The following is a 25733-nucleotide window of genomic DNA, read 5'->3' as shown; positions in this document are numbered from 1 at the left end:
CTTCACGGAAACACAAACTCTTACCCCAACAGCGTGGGTTTTCCGTCAGTGGGGGTGTTCAGTTTTTTTTATTATTTCTAGTGAGAGAGGGTGATGCTGTTCTCCGTTCACTGGGAATGTATTAACTGAGGATCCAAAGCTCAGCCTTCCAGCTGGACCCTGCTGCTGCTTCTCTGCTCACTGCGCGGGGTTTAAACCAGGACACAAACACCTGAGGTAGGACACTCCTGGATTTAATAACAACATAAGTGACCTAATCTTTTTGATGAATACGTTTTAGTGAAGTTTTATTTACTAAGAATGTATGATCTCCAATGTATATACACGTTTTACTTCTGCTCTGTGCCTTAAAGGTGATGGAGTTGTTACAGAGGAGCCACCAACGATGCAACATTTATATAATTGTTTTTATTTAACCAACTCATCTGTGTCTGTATTGTAGGAAAAATGTATCTATATTAAGATAATATTTCAGGTTTATTTATTTTTCTGACTGAGTTCGATTTGCATGCAAGATCAATTTCCAGGAATGTTTTGTGGATGTCTGTGGATCACCTTTTAAGTAAACTATCATTGATATCTGAAGGGAAGATGAACATTGATTAAGTGCTGTGGTCTTTCATGTGTTACTTGCCCGGAGTCTCAGTTCAAGTAGATCTCATTTGACAAACATGCCATTTAATTTTCCAAGGGAAAACAAGTTAATTCCAAATGGTATATACAAACACATGATGGAAATCTGCCAGAAACAGCTCAGATTTCTAAAAGTGGTACAAAGCAGATAGCTCTTATACTAGTATGAAGAGTGCTGAAACTATGAGTCAATTTGTCAATCAACAGAATCGTATCTAGTAATAGTTTTGAATCATTTGAACATAAGCATATTTTAAAGCAACTATTTTTTCCATGGCACATATTCGCTAATTCCAGCTTTCTTAATGTGAGATATAACTATTTTTTTCTGCTTTATATCATTGTAAACATTAATATTCTGGGATTTTGGACTGTTGGTTAAACATATACAATGGGTGACTAGAGCTTCCTTTTTTTTTTTTTTACATTTAATTGACTTAAATACTATCCCAATAATCATAACAACAATTGACTTTTTGATCATTGGGACAAATACTGTATCCGAGTCCTGATGGAGACAGCAGGGATCAGAAGAGGATAGAGGGTGACTATACTCTGTTTGGATGTTTTTAAACTTCAAACCTCTAGAAAAATAATTCAGACTGTGAACAAAAGCTCTTTACTTTCACCAGTCCGACTGGAGAGAAGACAAGGCTTGTTTGATTAGGAGACAGGAAAACACAATAAACAGCATAATTATCTCCAACTCCGGGCCAAGTTGTAAAATAAATAACCATGTTGCACACATCAAGAAATTAAATGTGCCCATGTGGAAGAAAAGGGAGTCTGAGTGCAGAGGAAGGGACTACGCTGAGCGGTATGTGCTGATGCAGCAGGACGCTCGACCACCAACACATAGTTGTGGGAGGACTGACTCCTCAACTGAAGAATCTTAGAATCCATTGAGATTACTAAAAGCACGCAACCAGACAACCTGTCTCTGCTGACTGTATGAATGTGTAACAGAGGACCATATATAAATCTTTTTGTGAATCACCAATGATGCTGAATAGGTGAGAGCTGCAGAAACATTTATGTTGGCTGCAAGAACTTGTTTCCAGTGGAAGTTCTCATAAATTCATGGAAACACTAATAGAAGAAACAGCATTTACTGAAACTGATCACTTAGGGAAAACAGAGCCATTTCCCACCACACACTGTTTTAGTAATACATTCCTAAATCAGGATTATTGGAGGGCTGTAACTCAACTAGAGCACTAAAACAGTTTTAGTGGATATGAGGTGACATTTGCACTGGGGAGAAAACGGTTCATATACATATATTCAGGGGTCCCTCAGGGCTCTGTTCTTGGTCCCCTCCTCTTCTCCCTGTACACAAACTCGCTCGGATCTGTCATTAGCCCGCATGGTTTTTCATACCACTGCTACGCTGACGACACCCAATTAATTCTGTCCTTTCCCCGCTCAGAGACCCAGGTCGTCGCACGCATCTCTGCTTGTCTAGCTGACATCTCTCAGTGGATGTCGGCGCATCACCTCAAGCTCAACCTTGACAAGACTGAACTGCTTTTCCTTCCGGGAAAAGATTGTCCCACTCTTGACCTGACTATCAACATCGGCACCTCTGTTGTTTCCCCGACACAGACTGCAAGGAATCTGGGTGTGATCCTAGATAACAACCTGTCCTTCACTGCACACATTGCTGCTACAACCCGTTGCTGCATATACACGCTTTACAACATCAGGAAGATACGTCCCCAGCTGACCCAGAAAGCGACGCATCTTCTGGTCCAGGCTCTCGTCATCTCACGCCTAGACTACTGCAACTCCCTCCTGGCTGGTCTACCTGCATGTGCCATCCGACCTCTGCAGCTCATCCAGAATGCAGCGGCTCGTCTGGTCTTCAACCTTCCTAAATGTTCCCACACCACTCCGCTCCTCCGCTCCCTTCACTGGCTTCCGGTAACTGCTAGAATTCACTTCAAGACACTGGTACTTGCATACCATGCTGCGAATGGATCTGGCCCTTCCTACATCCAGCAATGGTTAAACTGTACACCCCAGCGCGTACACTACGCTCTGCATCAGCCAAACGACTCGCTGCACCCTCGCTGCGAGGGGAACCCAAGTTCCCATCAGCAAAAACACGTGGGTTTGCTATCCTGGCTCCAAAATGGTGGAATGAGCTCCCCATTGACATCAGGACAGCAGAAAGCCTGCACATCTTCCGGCGCAGACTGAAAACTCATCTCTTTCGACTCCACCTCGAGCGATAGAATTACTAACAAAGAACTGCTAACAGAGCACTTATATACTAATAAAGGACTGGCTTATCTATAGCCAGTTGAGTAGCACTTGAAATGCTTGGCTCTATGAAACCTGATGTACTTATATGATTCTGTTTTCTTCAAGGTTGTGTCTTCCTGGTCGAATGTACTTATTGTAAGTCGCTTTGGATAAAAGCGTCAGCTAAATGCAATGCAATGTAATGTAATGTAATATACAATATGGCTCCAATACCCAAGAGTGTTGCTACCTGCTACCTACTTTAGTACAGTTCTAAGATACTTGTACTTTATATCCATTTATTGATACTTTTTCTCCTTCTCCAAAAGAAAAAAGTTTTACTTTTAAATGTATTTGGAAAGTAAAGTTTCTTGTTTACTATTTAGTAGGCCTAAACAATAATTCAATATGATAACTATAAAGCTTTCAAAGAAATCATATCGTAATGAAATCGTGTATCAAGATATCATGATGAATTATTATGCCGTTTAAATTGATAACATGTACATACTAACATATATACTTTTATAATAGAAACTGGATTTAAGGATGCAAAATATAGTGACAGCAATTAAGTAATATACTCAAGGGAGTTGCTTTCTTTCTTTGGGTGTGTCAATGTGATATTATTATCACAAACATCTGTGTTATTCTGCCAAAACGCCTTCTGTTACAGTATGTCAGCACTTTAACAAGGGAATAACTGTTTAATATAACAGTAACATTTTAATATATTTTCTGGCCTTATAAAACCGTGATGTTTGGCAGGTATGGTACAGTTCATAACACAGTTACTTTCTGTTTAAATAATTGATTTATAATCACTTTTTTTTAACTAAATACCTTAGGAAGGACTAAACACACACATCCCCTAGTTTCCACCGGGTCCGTCGGCGCGTTACGGGCGCGTTGCGGCTGCGTTGCGGCTGCGCCGTGGTGTCCGCAAGGATCGCGGCCACTCTAGTCAATGGGTGCTATTCCACCAGACGCGCCGCGTTACGGCTCAGAAGCGTCCCAGAAGCGTCTCGCCGCTGGGCTCCGCTCGAAATTGGATTATTTTTCGACGCAACGCAGCCGTAAGGTAATGTCGGGCAGGAAGGAAGTGGAACAGTGACAGCATCCGGCCCACCCCCCAAAACCGCTTCCTTCTCCTCCCCCCCATCCCTCCTCTGTAGTCTTTCCAGTAAGAGAATAAAGGCCAGCGTTCTCCTTCGGTTTACAGGCACTGTGTGTAAATTATATAGAATAATTATGATGACGAATGCATTTTTTTTACCACTAAAATACTCATCTTCGATTCATGTTGTTTTTAACTGGACTATTACAATTATTATTAATTAACAACACAACAAAATAGGAAATAACAACAATAAACACGATTTAAACGGACACAAAAATAAACCATTTAACTACGTAGCCTACTTACTTTACAAAAGTACAAATGTCCAGGAAATATGCCCAAATCAACAAGAACTGCGAGCCGGCATGCACGACGCTCCGCTTCCGTAATGCTTCTGAAACGCTCGTGAAACGCGCCCGGTAGGGTATGACGCCGGAGGAGGCCAGACCAAAACCGCGGCGCAGCCGTAACACGCCGCAGACAGACCCAGTAGAAACTAGGGGTTAGGGATGTGCCGGTCCAAATACAACCCTTCCCTCAAAACAGCATGCAGTGATTATCAAATTGTTTTAAATTTAAATGTAAATATTTTTAAAAGACCAGTAGATTTTAATCTATCTACTACTCAAAACAGCATCAATTAGACTTAAGTCCAAACAACTTTTGTGTGCAGCACAATTAAATGTTGCTCTTTCCAATCTTTTGTGAGACAGCGACCATTTAGCGGTTGGATTTTCCAATCAGATTTCCAAATAATCTGCATCTAAATGGAACTGTGTGTTCGAGTTTTGGACATGGAGCCATACAACAACGCTTTGCTCCAAGTAACTACGATTGACCCAAGACTCAAGTTTGGCTGTGTGCAAATTACTTTCAATCTTGTTGGGTTGGGTCCACTTGTATTGCTGCTAAATTCTGCACTTATAGAGACCTCTTAAGACAATATGAGTTTAGATCCTGTGAAACTCTTCCTTGTTCTTTTTACAAACATTGTATATAGTTGGTTGATTGCTGTATGCATTTCATAACTATCCTGAGAGAGATGGAGAGGTAGCAGACAAGTTCCCTGATTACGCTTATTATAAAATGCCATTTACACATGCCTGCTAGTGAAACAGTCATTCAATAATTGATCAAGGTTTTCTGTAACTGTTTTAACTTTAAACAAGGCCAAAGCCTGTACTGTGGTCCAGTTAGTGTTTACTTCCTGTCTGTCATCTTCTGTTGATTTCTCTGATGTCCAGCGCTCTATCTTTTCTTTTTCTTTACTGTGGACAGTTTAGCCGTCTTCAACCCAACGTTTGGTGCTCTCCGCAAATTTAAAAATGAATATTCAAAAAGTATTCATGATGTCTTCTGATGGAGATAAACTATTGTTTGTTGTCCAGTATTCAACTAAGCCGTGTAATAACTCATTATATCCACAATGCAGAAGATTATTTTTCAAATAAAATGTTGTACCAATATTCAATGATAGGACCACATTTCTACAATAAGGTATACAATATCAAAATATCGTGATATATGATTGTCTGTTTGTTGGAATAAAACATTTCCCTTCCTAGCGAGGTTATTTCCTCAGTGTCTCGTCCTGCCTCTCACTTTAGAGCTAACCTGACCTCCTTCTTATCCCCAGCTCTCCCTGGTTGCTGTATCTCGGACCCGCCCTCGAAAATAAAGCCATGAGGGTCTTTCTCCTGCTTTGCCTGCTGGCGATAGGCAACGCCAAACCCTACGAGCCAATCAATGTCATGGAATTCATGAAAAACTATGACGTCATGATGGCTGATTCAGCAGATGAAGACGATGATGATGATAACGACGATAATTATGAAGATGGGAACTGTCCCTCTGACTGCCGTTGCTCACCAAGAGTGGTGCAGTGCTCCGACAAAAGTGAGAGAACACCGCTATTGATATAAATGGCTTGTGTGTTGTATTGCCTTGTATCCTGCTTTAGCGTTCAAAGCACTTTATACAACTGTTGTCATTGGTGCTTCATAGATAGTTTATATTATTTTAACTTTACTATTTTATGTCAGAAAGTGACAAGATGAGTAACAAATACTGCTGATCGTTTTATCTATCTTGCATCAATGAAAATGTTAATTTTAACTGAGATGGTAGCGTTTGAGTCAAAAACACAACAATGACTTCTTCACCTGTACATCTCAGTATTGTATTGCACACATTGTTATAGAATGAGCTCTCTCATCACTTTTAGTCCAACTCTGGTCTTCAATGAGGCATTTTTTTCTGCCAACAGATCATATCTCTATTCCTGAGAAGATTCCTGAGGACACTGTGATACTTGACCTCCAGAACAATTACATCACCGAGATCAAGGAGAACGACTTTAAGGGCCTCAACAAACTTCATGTAAGAGGAACATTGAGCACAGGTTTAACCCGCATACAGTGATGAACACCACAACCCCCTTAACATTAGACAGATGTAAACAAAAGACATGTCCGGAGTTCAAGACGTAATGAATGAAAAAATCCATCCGATCAATTCAAGCCAAATCTCCTGCACGCATCTAAAGCAGAAATATGCTGCAGGAAATGTTGTTAAATTACCATATACATCTGTAAATAGGAACGCCAATGTCTTTCCTACAGAAAACAAAATAAATATACAATAAATTGAAGAGTGTGCTTGGAGCAAGTGCAATGCAAGCCATTACACTATCTGTATAGACTTGCTTGCTTTTTTTCAGGCGAACATACAATTTAACAATGTTTTAAAATAATTTTTAGAATTGGTCAATTCAGAGTAGTAGAAGTATAGCATTTATTATTTGAAAAATATTTCCCCCCCGGCTCCTACACCCAAAATGTGCATCTCTTGAGCCAAAATCAACTAAATAAGCCCTAGACATATTAGAAACGGAACTAATGACTTCCTATTACTTCCCTCTACAAAATGCCAAGATTTGGTTCAGATCTTCAATCACTCCCAATCAGACTCAAATTCCACAAAATGACAGCTTTCAAAGTTACCAGATAAAAACAAACGGCTCTCTAATATCAGTCAGAATGTAGCCTGCAGCCTGACATATTACAGTTCCTTTGTATGAAACTCATTAGAAAATATGAGGTCTACCAACAGGTCTGTCTTTGATTTAACAAATGTTTTTTCAGCTGAGAATAAACCACATTAAGGCCTAAAGTTGAATAATACTCTGCTGTATCAAAGCAAACTAAGTAAGGACAGTATGACGTTGTGGTCATGCATTGGCTTGTCATCAAGAGCTGAGTGGCACAGCTGACCTGAACCTGAATAGGGTTGAGTTCCCTTTAAATGTGATTAATTTTGATTTTGTGCAAAATAAAGAAACTAGAGTATTTTCGAAGCTAACAAACAGCTTTGAAGTAAGCCGAGTTTGACTGTCAAACATTTGTCAAAAATGAGAAGACATCTTCTTTTCGTATATAACATGACAGAGAAACATTTCTTTTTAGGAATAAGAGATTACTTGGGGCTCCTTATACTCAATATATACTGTACTGTAAAAAGTAATATTGAATGTACTACATATAATTTTTCCTTTCTCCTACATCAGGGCCTGTTTCTGATCCACAATAAGATTTCCAAGATTCACCCCAAGGCCTTCAGAAACATGGAACACCTCAGACTGCTGTACCTCTCCTACAACCATCTAACTGAGATCCCCGCAAACCTTCCTCCCAACGTCATCGAGCTCCGCTTCCACCAAAACAAGATCAATAAAATCCAGAAGGAGGCGTTCAAAGGCCTGAGCAAACTGCATGTGCTGGGTAAGACCTGACTTTAGCTTCCTGTATTAATCAACTCAATGTACAGTGGGGCAAAAAAGTATTTAGTCAGCCACCAATTGTGCAAGTTCTCCCACTTAAAAAGATGAGAGAGGCCTGTAATTTTCATCCTAGGTATACCTCAACTATGAGAGACAAAATGAGAACAAAAAAAATCCAGAAAATCACATTGTCTGATTTTTTAAGAATTTATTTGCAAATTATGGTGGAAAATAAGTATTTGGTCAATAACAAAAGTTCATCTCAATACTTTGTTATATACCCTTTGTTGGCAATGACAGAGGTCAAACGTTTTCTGTAAGTCTTCACAAGGTTTTCACACACTGTTGCTGGTATTTTGGCCCATTCCTCCATGCAGATCTCCTCTAGAGCAGTGATGTGTTGGGGTTGTCGCTGGGCAACACAGACTTTCAACTCCCTCCAAAGATTTTCTATGGGGTTGAGATCTGGAGACTGGCTAGGCCACTCCAGGACCTTGAAATGCTTCTTACGAAGCCACTCCTTCGTTGCCCGGGCGGTGTGTTTGGGATCATTGTCATGCTGAAAGACCCAGCCACGTTTCATCTTCAATGCCCTTGCTGATGGAAGGAGGTTGTCACTCAAAATCTCACGATACATGGCCCCATTCATTCTTTCCTTTACACGGATCAGTCGTCCTGGTCCCTTTGCAGAAAAACAGCCCCAAAGCATGATGTTTTCACCCCCATGTTTCACAGTAGGTATGGTGTTCTTTGGATGCAACTTCTTTCTCCTCCAAACACGTCTAGTTGAGTTTTTACCAAAAAGTTCTATTTTAGTTTCATCTGACCATATGACATTCTCCCAATCCTCTTCTGGATCATGTAAATGCTCTCTAGCAAACTTCAGACGGGCCTGGACATGTACTGGCTTAAGCAGGGGGACACGTCTGGCACTGCAGGATTTGAGTCCCTGGCAGCGTCGTGTGTTACTGATGGTAGCCTTTGTTACTTTGGTCCCAGCTCTCTGCAGGTCATTGACTAGGTCCCCCCGTGTGGTTCTGGGATTTTTGCTCACCGTTCTTGTGATCATTTTGACCCCACGGGGTGATCTCTTTGGTCTTGGCCATAGTGGAGTTTGGAGTGTGACTGTTTGAGGTTGTGGACAGGTGTCTTTTATACTGATAACGAGTTCAAACAGGTGCCATTAATACAGTTAATGAGTGGAAGACAGAGGAGGCTCTTAAAGAAGAAGTTACAGGTCTGTGAGAGCCAAAAATCTTGTTTGTTTGTAGGTGACCAAATACTTATTTTACTGAGGAATTTACCAATGAATTCATTAAAAATCCTACAATGTGATTTCCTGGATTCTTTCCCCCCATTCTGTCTCTCATAGTTGAAGTGTACCTAGGATGAACATTACAGGCCTCCCTCATCTTTTTAAGTGTGAGAACTTGCACAATTGGTGGCTGACTAAATACTTTTTTGCCCCACTGTATATGATATCATCGATATTGCAATTTGGACTAGTGCAATATTAAAATCGCAGCAAGCAGAATACTTGTTGAAGGATAATGTTTTGAATAAAGTATTGTAGAGCTGTAGAAATAATGAGTCCTTCAAAAAGTACTCTAAAGACTAAACAAAACATATGTTATAGCACACTTTTTTTGATAGCCTAATCATTTTTGATTTAATTTTCAATGTTTATTTGAAGAACGAATCCATGATGATCAATACCTCCTATATCGTATTCACAATGTCAGTCAAAAATAATGCTAACAAGGATTTTATCATATCATGCAGACCTAGATCAGGTCATTGCCAAGGAGAAGTTGGCAGCTTTCTATTCAACCCAAAGACTGCAGCAAATCATTTCATGATTCATATCTGTTGTGCAATCAACCATGTGTGTGCACTTTTTTTTAACACATGTTCTTGTCTCTTAATTGAATATGTTAGAAGCAGTTATTTATCCTTTTTATAATTAGGTCTGGGACAGCTGCTCCATTTCAGAATGAAATAAAAGACGTTATAGTAAAAAGGTGCAATAAGAAGATAAAAATAAAATAGAATAAATATATTTACAACAATAATACATTACAATTTAAAATGTGCACATTGTACTACAATATTTAATAACAACAAATATGTAAACACTAGGGGTGTAACGGTTCACAGAAGTCACGGTTCGGTTCGTACCTCGATTTGGGGGTCACGGTTCAGTACAACAAGAAAAAGCAAAAAAAAAGTCCCAAATGCATAATTCCAGGTTTGTTGTTATTTATGTTTGAACAGTAGTGCAAGTTTCAGTTTAAAAATAAGGAACTCTGACATTTTGAATAATTAACTGTATTAAACAGTTAAAAACAAACCACTAACACTCAGATGGCCATATTATCTATAATGGCTGATGTCAAACAAAAAGGTTTCATCAAGCTGTAAAACTAAAAAGAATGTCTTGAAAATATTACATCATAAATAATAAGAAAGTGTTTGAAGAGCGCATAGTCGTTGAAAAACATATGCCAAAAGCTTCCGTTATATATTTTGGTCTCACGGCTTTCATGTCTATTGGTTTATTAAAAACAGCAGGGATAAGCTGTTGAACTGCTGTTGTCTTTTGCTGGGTTCCGGTGATTGGCAAATCTGGGTGATGCCAAAGCATGTTTGGCGTATGTTTCCATTAGCATACCGCACCGCTATCGAACAACGCCGACACACTGTCCTCGTCCGATCCACCACTCGCACACTCCATCGTTATTGTAGTCCACAGGGAACCCGAAATGTTCCCACACAGCTGATTTAAAAGAAGCAGGTGGGTTCTAGCTTTGAAGTCTGTTTGAAGTTCTTTGGATATATTCCAAGTACACAAAGTTTGACGTTCAAAGGGACATTAATGTTAAACATCTCTGACAGACACCTAATAATGTCCTTCCAGAAGATTTGAAATTGTGGACATTCCCAATAACAATGAAATAAAGTTCCTTTCTCATCCAAACACTTAGAGCAGACATCTGGAATATCGGCAGACATATGATGAAGTTTGACAGGAGTTATGTACATTTTCATTAACCATTTATACTGAAGTAATTTGAACCTAGTATTTATTGTCTGACTTTGTGCTTTTAGGCAAGCAGCATTCCAATCTTCCTCATCAATATCCTCTTTCATATCCGTTTTCCATGCACTTAATTTATCTAATGCTGATTCAGTGTCAAATGCAACCGTCAGGTTGTAGAATTTAGATACTAGGCCCTTTCCTTCCAAATTTCGATAAAGGTGGTACAGACATTATCTGTTTGTGTTTTGATGACATGTAACTTTTTTTTAACTGTAAATATTAAAAAAAAAGTGCTTTTTAGGGATTTTATATCATAGCTGATCAAAAGAAAGCAAAACTCCGTCTGTATTTGGATCCATCAATTTCTGAATGCCTTTTGTATTCCATGATTTAAATCCTCCATCTCTTTTCCCAGGTGTAAACTGCTCATTGCCCCAAACAGGAGTAAATTGAGACAGCGTAGGTGTGTCGCCTACATGTTTGTGTGCAGCATACCAAACTGAGATCCGTAATCTTAAGAAAAGGGTTTTTTGTACGTTTCTTCAATGTCTTAATATCTGAAGAGTAAAGATATATTTGTAATGTGAGATCTGGATATGGAGTTGATGTCTGCTCTATGTTTACCCAAGTCGGGGGTGTTGTTGTACAAAAATAATATGAAGCTGAGTTTAGTTGGGCAGCCATATAATACCATTTAAGATTAGGGAATTGAAGACCCCCCCCTCTCATAAGGTAGGTATAATAGTTTAAGACGGAGTCTGGCTTTTCTGCTGTTCCAGATGAATTGACTAAATCATTTGTTAAGCTTTTCGTAGAACATATTTGGTAGTGGCAATGGAAGCGTTTGAAAATAATATAAAAATTGAGGTAGGATGGTCATTTTTATGATATTTATTCGTTCGATCATAGATATAGGCAAGTTGGACCAGCAGCTTAGTTTTTCAGTCACTCCATCTACCAGGGGATCATAATTAGCTGAAACTATGTCTCTGAGTTCCGGAGTGATTTTAACAACCAAATATCTGAAACCGTCAGTTGTTGGAGTATCTACTATGGGACTGTGTCTCTCTTTGTCATTCAGAAACATCAACACTGATTTAGAGTTATTAATTTTGTATCCAGAAAATTCACCAAATTCATTTATTACTCTCATTAAATTGGGAATACTATGTTTTGTATATGTCAAGAAAAATATTATATCATCTGCGTATAAAGAAATGCGATGTTCTATCCCCCCAAGAGTAATGCCTGATTATTCTGTATGTGCTCTAACGGCCATAGCTAAAGGTTCGATTGCTAATGTAAATAGCAGTGGAGACAGAGGGCAACCCTGTCTGGTAGATCTCTCTAAATTAAAGGGTGCAGAGATAGTGTTGTTAGTTAGGATCTCAACGGTTGGGTTTGTGTATAGCAGTTGAATCCATTTCAGAAGGGTTTCACCAAACTCGAATCTTGGAAGTACTTCAAAAAGACAAGTCCATTCAATCCTATCAATTGCTTGACACGCATCCACTGAAAGCATTGCTGTGTCCTTCACGTTATGTTCCTCATGTAGTATATTTAAAACTCTTCTGATGTTGTGAAATCCCTGTCGTTTTTGCACAAAACCTTGTTGATCATCAACAATTAATTAAGGGATCCAATCGTCCAGAAAGAGCTTTGCAAAGTATTTTTGTATCACATCCCATCCATCCATCCATCTTTTCCCGCTTATCCGTGGTCGGGTCGCGGGGGTAGCAGTTCCAGCAGAGCCCCAAACTTTCTTTTCCCTGGCGACATCAACCAGCTCTGACTGGGGGATCCCAAGGCGCTCCCAGGCCAGCGAAGAGATATAATCCCTCCACCTGGTCCTAGGTCTACCCCTTGGTCTCTTCCCAGCTGGACGTGCCTGGAACGCCTCCCTAGGGAGGCGCCCAGGTGGCATCCTAACTAGGTGCCCGAACCACCTCAACTGGCTTCTTTCGACGCGAAGGAGGAGCGGCTCAACTCCGAGTCCCTCCCTGATGACCGAACTTCTCACCTTATCTCTAAGGGAGACACCAGCCACCCGGCGGAGGAAACCCATCTCGGCCGCTTGTATCCGCGATCTCGTTCTTTCGGTCATGACCCATCCTTCATGACCATAGGTGAGGGTAGGAACGAAAATGGCCCGGTAGACAGAGAGCTTTGCCTTCTGGCTCAGCTCCCTTTTCGTCACAACGGTGCGGTAAAGCGACTGCAGTACCGCTCCCGCTGCTCCGATTCTCCGGCCCATCTCACGCTCCATTGTTCCCTCACTCGAGAACAAGACCCCGAGATACTTGAACTCCTTCACTTGGGGTAAGGACTCATTCCCTACTTGGAGTGGACAGTCCATCGGTTTCCTGCTGAGAACCATGGCCTCAGATTTGGAGGTGCTGATCCTCATCCCAGCCGCTTCACACTCGGTTGCGAACCGATCCAGTGAGTGCTGAAGGTCGCAGACCGATGAAGCCATTAGAACCACATCATCTGCAAAAAGCAGTGGTGCAATCCTTAGTCCACCGAACTGCAGACCCCCTCCCCCACGACTACGCCTCGAAATCCGATCCATGTATATTACAAACAGGATTGGTGACAAAGCGCAGCCCTGGCGGAGGCCAACCCTCACCGGAAATGGGTCCGACTTACTGCCGAGGACCCGGACACAGCTCTCGCTTTGTATCACATCCCATTAAGCTAATTGGTCTGTAAAATGAGCATTCTGTTGGTGGTTGGTTTTAATATTAAAGTTATCATAGCTAATCTCAATGAATCTGGGAGCGTTCCTTTGACAGAAGATTCTTCATACATATCGAGAAGCGGCTTTACAAGTTGTTTTTTAAATGTTTTATAAAACTCCATGGGAAACCCGTCTGGTCCGGGTGCTTTACCGCTGTTGATATTCCCTATAGCTTCACAAAGGTCGGCTATTGTCAATTCCAGTTTTACCTTTTCCTCATCTGACAGAATATGAAACTGTAGCCTGTCAAGGAAATTGCTCGGAGCTTCCCTGTTTTCTGTGTATTCTGATTTGTATACTGATTTATAAAAGTCTCTAAAATGATTATTTATCTCTTTTGAGTCTACAGTTAAGTTGCCAGACACTGATTTTATACCATTGATTATTCTTTCTGCTCGCATTTTCTTTACTCTCCAGGCCAGTAGTTTACCCGCTGTTTCCCCTTGATCGTAGTACGTTTGTTTAGTCCACATTAGGCTTTTAGCCACTCTGTCACTTGTTAACTTATCGTAACTAGCTCTCACGACGGATAGATCACGTAATTTTTTAGGATAATTGTGACAGTACATTTCAGTCTCTGCTTTCTTAATTTTGTTTTCTAATGTTTGTAATTCTTGATTATCCTGCTTAGTTTTAGAATTTATAAAACTGATAATTTCTCCTCTTATATAAGCTTTCAATGCCTCCCATCTAATGCTGGCTGAAGTTTAATCTGTATTTAGTTCAAAATAATTGTCAATGCAACTTTCCACAAATGTAACAAAGTCTGGGTCTTGAAGTAGATCAACTTGTAACCTCCATCTTGCGTGATGTTCAAACCTGCCTAAATTGATCTCCAGAAACACTGTTGCGTGGTCACTTATTACAATACTACTGTAACCACAACTTTTGACCTTGGAAAGAAGATCCACAGAAATAAAAAAATAATCAATGAGCGAATGAGTTTTATATGAGCTTAAATAGCAAGAAAATTCCCTCTTATCCGGGTTCAAGTTCCTCCAAACTTCACTTAACCTTATATCCTTCATATATCTAATCAGTGTTTTCCTTGTTTGCACATGAGTCATATCAACCTGTGTAGATCTATCAAGTGGATCAAGAGCACAATTAAAGTCTCCTCCTATAATATAAAGTCCCTCCAAAGCAGACAGAGTTAGAACAAATATTTCAAAAAATGAGGGGTTATCCTCTTATACAGACACTTATACAATGAATTTTTTGTGACAAAATATTGCCGTGGATAATAATATACCTTCCATGTGGGTCTTGGATAGTTTTTATAAGTTGAAATGGTATCGATTTGTGTACAAGGATAGCCACACCTCGTGCATAAGTACTATGGGAAGCATAAAATACTTGGCCTGGCCACCTTTTGCTCAAATAGTGAACATCTGCAGTGAGTAAATGTGTCTCCTGTAGAAAGACTATTTTAGATTTAAGATATTTTACCCTTTAAAAACTTGCTTCAATTTAGCCAATTTTCTCATTCCCCGGATGTTCCAGCTTGTAACTTTAATATCCAAACTATTGCACTGACTTGCTCTCTCCATAGACATTCATCTCAGCATTATAAAGTAACTGTAAATATTTTTACAAAATGATTAATATGGTGCAAGTGACCCCTTTCCTCCCCCCAAACCCCCCCCCCCCCCAGAACAGGCACACCCTCAACCCTAGCATTTCCCCAACTGAAATGCATACCCCACCCCTTGTGTAGAAACAATGAGGGACGTTGATCCACAATATGCGAGGAGCAACCAGTCAGTGTAACTCGACCCAAGCTCACAAAACAAAACAAAAATGTGGTGCCCAACAACCACACATTAAACCTTGTCAAGTAATATATCCCTTCAGGACATAACACAATACCATCTAAACATATTAAAACAATATCTGCTGGTCTAATGAAACATACAAAAGACATATGAACACAATGCCATCCTTATTATATAGGTCTACTCTCGAACAGAATTATATTTCAATGGGCTTTCTCTTAAGAAGGAGAGAGAGAGGAATAAAAGAAACCTCCATATACACACGCGTATAAAGACAATGTAAATGTTTGCAACTGTAACTCAACTCACAATGCCTGATATCTTCCGATATCTCATTGTGGCCGTGTGATTCCCACACAACACACACCAGAGGCTATTGTTTGATGCTTTTGTAGAACTTTTCGGCTTCTTGTGGCATTGTGAAGAGATTAATCTTGCCGTTGTGTAGCACTCTGAGTTAGCAGGGGTTGTGTTGGAATCCACAGAAGGCGTTGATGTCAACTTTGTAACAGTGTTAAATCCCTGTCGGATCCGGACCGTTTCTGCAGATAAATCCTGCGCGAATTATATCTTTCCCCCGTCATGTGTGATGTCTCAACGTCTTGATTCACGGTAGACAAACTTCTTCTCCTGAAATTTTAAAGACCCTGACACACCAGGCCGAAATCGGCCATTTTCGTTAGTCGGACGACGAAGCGTGCCCTGTCGTCCCAAACTCAATTTGGTGTGTCCAGCACCGTCGGCCGTGACACGCCTTATTTGGCCTTTCATGGCTGACGCATGTGAATCGGCCATGCGTCGGCCACGGGCAGTCGGCCAAAGAAATCACTCTGATCGCATCCGCCTCTTGATAGACTGTTGCTTGAGAATGTCTTCCACAAGCAACACTCCAATGGCTGATATCTCCAGTACCGCACAAAACATGTTTTCGATGGACGAGAGTGAAAATGGAACGCACACGCTATTTGTTGTTTGTTTATATCACGCAGTCCGTTCTTCTTCTCTGTCTTCCGGTTGTTGCCTCTTTTGAATGACGAATACACACTACCGCCGCCTGCTGGTAAGGAGAGTTATTGCCACTCACGCATGCGCAGTTCGTACGTGGTCAGCTGAAGTCTTTGCGGTGTGTTCCAGTGCGACACATGGCCAAGACGCAGGAGAACACGGTGACGCAACAGTCGGCGTCGGCGAGTTCTCTGGTGACTGCTTGGTGTGTCAGAAAATATCGCAAGCCTTGGTCGGAGGAGGGTTTGACATATCAAAGCTGATATTGTGTTAATATATTTTTGCCGTGTAGGTAGGGATTTTGTATTAAATTATTTGTGGTTGTCGGGAGCCTCCCAGCTAAACTGTCATCTTGGTCTCGTCCACGTGACCCCCCCCCCCCCCCCAATATATTATTTTTCTCTGAGTATACAATGTAATACAGTATTGCACAGTTAAACATTTTTTGTACAGGTTATGCAGCCCAATTAATTTGTTTTTACCTTTCATCTGCATGGTCCCATCTGTTGTTACAGATCTGATTTAATGAAGCTTTAACTAGGAAAAGAAAAACCTTCTACAGTAGTTTTTGATTGGTAAACTGGAGATATTGAGCCCTCAAAATGCATTTTCTTGAATTTAATCAAGAGAAATATGGGATCATTGAAAAATGTAGCGGATCTTCTGTTATGACCTGGCTCACAAGGCCACAACAAAGAGGAGAAACACCATGTCAACGGCTATCAAAAGATGTTTATTTAGAACAAACAATTCAAATCAACCAATTTGTTATACTCAACAGAGCCGGGTGCCTGCAGGAAAAAACAGAGAGGGAACAGAAAGGAGCAGAGAGGCTTTAAATAGCTGCAGGGCACCAGACCCAGGTGCCCTGAGTTACTGCAATCAATGCAATAAATACAACACAGACAGGACAGCCACACCCTCTCTAATGATAAACCCACAGGGGCATCACAGCCCCCCCCCCTTAAGACGGAGGACCCAAAGGGATCCCCGAAAAACCAACACAAAATATCCAGGCCCAGAGAGACTTCCTACCCCACCGGGGCACGAGAGAGAGCATCCGCCACAACGTTGTCCTTGCCCTTAATGTGTCGAATGTCCAAATTATTGGACTGCAGAAACAGGGCCCACCTCATCAACCGCCGGTTCCGAGAGTTAAGTGAACAGAGAAAGGTATGGTCCGTATAAACTACAACTGGGCTACTTCCAAAACCCACATACACCTCAAAGTGCTGGAGGGCCCATATTAAGGCCAATGCCTCCTTTTCGATTGTTGAGTAATTGAGTTGGTACGAATTAAACTTCTTTGAGAAGTAACAAACTGACCTATCAATCCCCTCCACCTCTTGCAGCAAAACCGCACCCGTCCCAACATGACTAGCATGGCTCATCCAGGCGCGGCGCAGCAAGAACCGGAGCACAGCACAACAGGGTCCTCACATTCTCAAACGCCACCTGACACTGGTCAGACCAAACAAACTTGACTGTACCCTTCAGCAAATCAGTCAGGCAAGCAACCACTGTGGAAAAGTTCTTACAAAAGGTGCGATAGTACCCAACCAGACCTAGGAACCGCATGAGTTCCTTCTTAGTAGTGGGCACAGGAAACTGCAAAACGGCCCGTACCTTCGCGTCTACCAGACGAACTTGCCCCTGTCCGACCCCCCGAACTCACACTTGGCCAGGTTAACAGTGAGATGCGCCTCAGCCAGGCAACAGAACAGAGCACCAATGCATTGGATGTGGTCATCCCATGTGTCACTAAACACAACTACGTCGTCAAGATAAACAGCAACCCCCTCAAGACCTGCTACCACCATGTTCATGAGGCGCTGATATGTCGCTGGCGCATTACAAAGCCCAAAACTCATCACTGTATACTCATACAGACCGAAAGGTGTAACAAACGCTGAAATCTGATTGTCCAACATGTACTGGACCTCAGCCTCCAGTACCCTACGCTTATCTGCAGGGCAACGATAACATCGCTGCTTGATTGGAGGACTGTCCCCCACGTCGATATCATGCTCCACGAGAGTTGTGCGCGATGGGGTATCGCCGAACAGTACCACAAACTTCCCGATTAAGGCCGCCAACTCGTCTCTCTGTGCTGCAGGTAAGTGACTCAACAAGAGGTCCAACTGGCATAACGACTCCGAATTCCTCAGCCTACCAGACATAACAGGTTCATCTGGCGCCTTAACATCACACTCCTCAGCCAACCCTGGAGCTGAAAGCACAGAATCAACCATCATTATGAGGCCAACAATCAACTTTTTAGCCATGAAGCTATCCCTAACGGTATCAAGAGCATAGTATGGTTTAAGAAGGTTGACATGACACAGTTGAGACAACTTCCTCCGATTTGGAGTAGCAATCAAGTAGTTTTGACACTTTAATTTCAACAGTGTACGGGCCGGCAAACTTAGCTTTGAATGGTGAGACCTGCAGTGGCATTACAGCCAACACCTGATCCCCTGGGCTGAATTCACGATATTCTGCTTTACGGTCATAGAGTCTCTTCATATTGGCCTGAGCACCAGCTACATTTTTCCTTGCCATTTCCACCGCTACATACAGGTGATGACGAAAGCCCTGTACATAGTCCACTAAATTCTTAGGTGGCTCACTCTCATCCTGGAGAACAGCTAACGGACCACGCACCGTATGCCCAAAAACCAAATCATTAGGGCTGAACCCTGTACTTTCCTGAACGACTTCCCTGGACGCCAACATGAGCCATGGAAGTCCCTCCTCCCAGTCCTTCCCCATACAATAAGCACGCAGCATGGACTTCAATGTTTGATGAAAACGCTCCTGGCTTTGGGCATGGTAGGCCGACGCACGGTTATGCCTCACCCCCAGCTGCTGCAGGATCCGTTTGAACATATGGGAAGTACAGTTGGTACCTTGGTCGCTTTGAATCACACGTGGGATCCCAAATGTGGAGATGAACTGGGTTAGAGCCCTAACTACTGGCTTCACTGAAATGGAGCGCAAGGGAAACGCTGCAGGATACCTTGTAGTCTGGCACATTATAGTAAGCATGTACGCACAACCGGATTTAGATGGAGGCAACGGCCCCACACAATCTATGATCAAATGCTCAAAAGGTTGGCCAAGGGCTGGAATGGGACTGGGGGCGCAGGCTTCACCACCTGACTTGGTTTACCAGTGAACTGGCATATGTGGCATGCTTTAATATAACTTGCAACATCGCGCTTTAACTGAGGCCAGAAGAAATAGCGTAGGACACGGTCATAGGTTTTTTTTATCCCCAAATGTCCACCACTATCATGCGCAGTTTGCAATACCACATCACGAAAGCTACTCGGCACCACCACCTGAAAAATTGCCTCCCCCACAGCGTCACCACCACAGGGCACCCACTTACGCACCAGCAAGTCCCCCTGAACAAAGTAACCCTGGGCTACGTCTCTGACCTTCTCTGCCGGCAACAACTCAGTCCGCAGAGCAGAAAGAGATGAATCGTCCTTCTGACTCCTCCCCCAGTCCTCCTTTGACACCGACGAAGGGAGATCAGGCAGTGAAACCACATGTACAACATTACTTTTGCTACACTCCGAAACAGGTAGGTCAGCAGACATTTTACGGCTCTGTGCACGTGTCACAGCACAAACTGGAAACACACTTGGAAACTGCAAACCGCTCTCATCTGGCTCTCCAGATGCCACCGGCCTGGAAACCACCACAGGCGGTGGCACACCAGCCCACACAGCACTACCAGCGAGATCGTTGCCTAAAATCATATGTATCCCATCAAGTGCCAACGCGGTACGCACGCCGATAGACACAACTCCCCGCACCAGCTCACAATCCAGCACTATTGTATGCCGTGGTACAGGGATCAAGCCCATCTCCATGCCCCTCATCAATACAGAATCCCCCGTCTCTGTCTCTGACGAAAAAGGCAACACTGACTCAACAATAAATGAGTATCAAGCCGCTGTGTCACGCAACACCTTAATCTGAACATACTTGTCGTTACCGACTACTGATACAACCGCTTCTGTGATGAACGGCTCAAAACCAGAACCCACATCCGGATCGGCACAAACCGGCTTCTTATCAGGCACCATGCCCGAGCCTACACCCAACGGTTTCTTATCCAAAATGGCAGAACAACATATGGCTGGAGCATGTGGTGACAAACGAGGCTTCCCCTTAGTTTCCAGCAACGGACACTGATCCTTCCAATGACCATCTCCTCTGCAATATTGACATGGGCCCCCTCGGGTCGCCCCAGACCTGCAAATCTACGGGAGGAGCCTGGTGAAAACGTTGCACCAGCGTGGGAATAGCCACCATCTTCTCCGCGTCTCCAATCAGCCCTAGAACACCTCTCTGTAAAACCGCCCTTATGCGTTAAAACAAAATCGGCCGCTAATTCGGCGGCTCTAAGCGCGGTGGAAGGCTTCTGCTCATTTACATAAGTGGCCACACGCTGAGGGATAACATATTTAAACTGTTCAAATACAATCAGTTCACAAAGACCGTCAAAACTGGCAACCTTTGCTGCCGCGCACCACCGCTGAAAATGAGAAGTCAAATCACGGATAAACTCCACATTTGTCTGCTTATCCCCCTTGACCCAACATCTGAACTGTTGACGATACGCTTCAGGAACCAGTTCGTATGATTTTAACACCGCTGATTTTACTCTAGGATAGTCCAAAGCATTTTCGCCACAAATAGCTGAAATAGCAGAAATCCTGTGCTCGCCCAGTGAGTACACACTGAAGTAACAGCACTCTGTCCGAATCTGACCAGTTTCTTGCCGCAGCTACGCGTTCAAATAGGGTGAAAAAAATGTCATTACACTTTGGCACTAACCGCAAGCTAGAAATAACATCGCCACTACCTGATGCAGAACTATCGGAACCAGCCCCCACCAAAGAAAGCTTGCCCTCTCCAATCAGCCGTAATCTAGCATGTTCCACCTCCAGCATCTTCTCCACCTCTAAACGCTTCTATACCTCTTGCTGCTGAAACTGCATGGCCAAAAGCTCTTTTTGCTGCTCAAACGTCAAACCAGCTGTCTGAACCACTACCGGCACGACCCCTGCCGCACCAAACTCACTCTTCTGCAACACCCCCTGCTCAAACAAAGATGACAGCTTTAATCTCATCTTTCCGCTTACTCCCTACAACAGCAATTTTATAATGCTCTGCCATTTCGATCAACTGCGACTTCTTGCAATCATCTAAGAAAGACACTGAGGGCGCATCCACAAACGCCAACAAAGAAGCCATAATATATTACCTATAACCAATCAGAAAGCACAGTGCTAAACTGCCAACACACATGGGCAAAAGACAAACCCATCAGAGAACTTCCCCCTAACTGCCTAACCAAAATCTTAATAATCTCACCTAGTCTTCATGTGGCTTGTGGTGGGTAATTACGCACTGGAACCCAGCGGAGTTGTGGAGCGACCTGCACGCAGGTAACACCAAAAAATCACGCGGACGTGCCCCGAGACAGCTGTCCGAAAACACTAACCACGTCGCCACAACACTATGAAAAAAACCCAGACGCAACCCAAGTGGAAACGCCACTTAAGCCTGGCGGGGAAATCCCTTTACAAAAGCGTTTCAAATAGCAACATTTTACCTTCTGATTGGCACACAAAACCTGACGCCCTGTCAAACACTAAAGCTTCCTAAAACACAAAAGACATGATGTGTCCCCCAATAGCAGCGCCGAGCCAGCACACAGCTGGACCACATCAACTAATCAGCTGCTCAATGACACCATGTGCTCTGAGCACTACACAAACTTTTAACCAAATAACCCGTAGGACGAGCCCCCATTTGTTATGACCTGGCTCAAAAGGCCACAACAAAGAGGAGACACACCATGTCAACGGTTATCAAAAGATGTTTATTTAGAACAAACAATTCAAATCAACCAATTTGTTATACTCAACAGAGCCGGGTGCCTGCAGGGAAAAACAGAGAGGGAACAGAAAGGAGCAGAGAGGCTTTAAATAGCTGCAGGGCACCAGACCCAGGTGCCCTGAGTTACTGCAATCAATGCAATCAATACAGCACAGACACCCTCTCTAATGATGAACCCACAGGGGCATCACATCTTCTCTTTGTTTTTTCCAACAGAGCTGGGCGCCAACCCTCTGGCCAACGCTGGGATTGAGTTTGGAGCTTTTAACGGCTTGTCCACCCTGTACATCGGTATTGCAGAGGCCAAACTAACCACTGTACCAAAAGGTAGAATATCACTCATCTCACGTACAGTATTATACACAGAGTACACCTCAATTAGGCTTAAACACTGCTTTAGACTGTTGATATGATGCTGTATTTTAATACGTTTAAAAAACAAGTAATTAATTGAGTATACAGTATGCTTGTCTTGTTCTGCTCTTTATATTGGTTATGTTTGATTTTCTCCCAGACCTCCCTTCTTCCATCACAGAGCTGAGCCTAGACTACAACAAGATCACTAAGGTGGAAATAGAAGACTTCAAACGATACAAAAACCTGCAGAGGTAAAAAAAAAAAAAAGCCTCACATTATGCCGGAAACTAACTTTTTTTCATCACTTCATTTCTGGAGAGTCGAGGATTTCTATTAACAAGGGGTTATAATGAATTGTACCTTTCAACTATCTTTTGACATTTCTGCAGGCTAGGACTGGGCTTTAACCAGATCAAGTCTGTAGAAAACGGCAGCTTTGCCAGCATCCCGAGCATCCGTCAGATCCACCTGGACCACAACCGTCTGAAAAAGGTCCCACCGAACCTTGGCTCCATGCGCTACCTCCAGGTGAGATACAGACACTTTGATCAGTATCAGTAGACTAAAGTGCGAGCCACAAACTGAAGTCATCTAGGTTTAGCTGACTGTGGAGTTAGGACAGGGCTAAAAGCTGGCAAACCCGCTATCAGGGCAGGATTTCTGAGATGCTGTATGTAGTCACGATGGTTGGTCAACAAATAGCTCCAAAACGAACTCTGTTTTACATTTCTTTAGAAGATAAACATGATCTTGACATATCTTTGTATTGGATGCTTAGAGATGGAAAATATATAATCCAAAGGTAGCAGCATCTGAAGGCAAAGCAGGCACGTTGCCAAGACTTCGTACTCAAAGGTCATGTCCTCCAGCTCATTCAAAATAATCCTAAATTTCTAATATATGAGATCAAAAACTCCACAGGGTGGCATGCAGGTCAAGTAACTTCTCCTAATTAATCCTTGTCTCACTGTGAAGGAGCATATTACCAAGCCCAGACATCCCACATAGTAAACTTATTTTGGAACATAAATCCATAGTTAGATCAGGTCAGTTTCGTTTGTACTACAATAGCAGTTTCCTTCAACTCAGCAACCTGGAGCGATGAAAATAAGAACTTTCTGACTCAGACTTTCTTTCCTGGTCAATACATTGTGATCTTGAGTTCAGGGAACATAACTCATGGTGGTTTACTGCACAAAAACAACTGTTTAAAAAAACAAATCTCTGTCTGTTTAGATGATTTACCTCCACGGCAACAACATCAACAGTGTGGGAGTCAACGACTTCTGTCCCATGGAGCCCAGTTTCAAGAAGAACCTGTACACAGGCATCAGTCTGTTTGCCAACCCTGTGAAATACTGGGACATCCAGCCGGCCACCTTCCGCTGTGTGAGCGGACGGAGAGGCGTTCAGCTCGGAAACTTCAGAAAATAGTTTGGAATGAAAACAATGCGCTCAAGAGAGAACTAGCATTATCCTAGTGTCCAAATTAGGAAGAAGTTGAAAACTAATCTGATAGATAAAACAAGATAAAAACTGGATTCTTAAAGTATTCTGAAAATGAATTTTGCGTATAAATCAAGAAATGTATTAAAAAGTGTTGCACATGTTGGTTAAGCTACCACAAGTAAAACATGTTTTTGTAGCTGAAGATCAAGCACAGGGGGAGGACGTTATAACTTGCAGTACATTATAATCACATTCAACACAAGTGCCCTGCTACCTTCGTGAGGTTTCTGTGAGGGGATCCTTAGTTTTTGTCAATTGACTTTTCTGTGTAAACCTTTCCAGGAATAAAGCGCCTCCCTCTGGTCACTTTTAGAGCACGACAGAATCTACTGGCTTTTAATGGGTTTAAGCTATTTTCTTTCAAGGTATAAATTAGACAACATTTAGAATTCAAAAGCTTGAGTTGTTTTCTAAACCACAACAAACATACTAATTGTCCGTCTTATGCCATATCTTTGCATATTATATTCATGTATTTTTTAAATTAAGATATATTAATCATCATAGAAGTGTCACTATAAGACCAGTGTATTACATGACCCTAAAAACCACTTTCCTTCCAGCAGAAGTCTGTACTGGCATTTTTATTTAGTGCAATATGTCACTTTGAAGCTGTCTGTATGTGGATGTTTTATATTATCTCGCTGCATGTCTGTATTGTCTTTATTTAGAAGCGGAATGCTTCATGGATCATACAAGTCTTAGAAACCTTATTTTGTTTTATTGAACTATAGCAACCAAGTGAACTAGAGTTATTATAAAAATGATAAGCAGGTAATGTAATTCCCAAGCTGAGAGCATCTTCCTTTTAAACCGTTTGTTTCTTTAAATGCTTCTACTCTTAAATTGTGCTATATTTATTGAATTTGCGATCTAATAAACCAGGATTACCCCCCCCCCCCCTTGTATTTTGTAATTTATTTTTTAAAGGAAAGTGGGTTTGAGTTGTAATGTAAACATTTCATTTTGTTCTATAGGCAAGTTATGTCATATCCTTTAAACTTTTGATTTCAGGCTATTTAAATGACAGAGCTGAATATAAAATAATGTTTCTGCCTAAATCAGTGGGCAAGATACTGGTTAAGATAATGGTGAAGAAAAAGGTTGATTATGATGAGGAATGATCAACACTTTTCAAATAACTTGATCCTTAACTGAATAAAGAGAGTCCTATGTGGATTATATTCTTAGAGGGGCTGAAACTTATAATTGTATTTGTTTTATTAATGCTTATAAATAATTTGATTTAATCAAATCATCAATAGTCTACTATAAAATGTCAGAAAACTGCAAATTATGTCCACATAAAGAAGGATACTTCCCTAAATGGTGTGTCCAAAAATAATCCAAAACCACAATATATTCATTTTATAGCGATACAGACAAACAGCAAATCCTCACATTGTAGTAGCTTGAAACTCAAATAGAAAAGACTGAATCCAATAAATTTCAATTATTGGGAATTGTGTGGTTTTGATTGAATAATAAATTAATCAGTTTCAGCACAAACATGAAGTTTCCTGACTTCTCTCTACCTGCTTGAGGGGTACAGCTGTATTATTTGCCATAAGGCACTTAAATCTTTGCACCTTCTCTAGTTGGATGCA

The 25733-nt window shown here is 41.9% G+C and overlaps 2 protein-coding genes across 5 annotated transcripts in view; one reads left to right on the top strand and one right to left on the bottom strand.

The window, feature by feature from the left end:
• The window catches only part of cenpp (centromere protein P), a 139407-nt gene that overhangs the window by 42652 nt on the left and 71022 nt on the right, over positions 1 to 25733 (bottom strand). The window lies entirely within an intron of this gene.
• On the top strand, positions 82 to 25024 carry aspn (asporin (LRR class 1)). The gene is made up of 8 exons (XM_034082281.1): positions 82 to 216; positions 5637 to 5896; positions 6267 to 6379; positions 7566 to 7779; positions 22477 to 22587; positions 22775 to 22868; positions 23007 to 23145; positions 23854 to 25024. Exons 2-8 carry the CDS (start codon positions 5683 to 5685, stop codon positions 24049 to 24051), a joined length of 1083 nt encoding a protein of 360 aa, XP_033938172.1. The 5' UTR covers positions 82 to 216; positions 5637 to 5682; the 3' UTR covers positions 24052 to 25024.

This window comes from Pseudochaenichthys georgianus, chromosome 5 (genome assembly GCF_902827115.2).
Source record: "Pseudochaenichthys georgianus chromosome 5, fPseGeo1.2, whole genome shotgun sequence".
Taxonomy (NCBI): Eukaryota; Metazoa; Chordata; class Actinopteri; order Perciformes; family Channichthyidae; genus Pseudochaenichthys; species Pseudochaenichthys georgianus.
The sequence above is the reverse complement of the archived record's forward strand: the minus strand, read 5'-3'. Positions and strand labels throughout refer to the sequence as shown.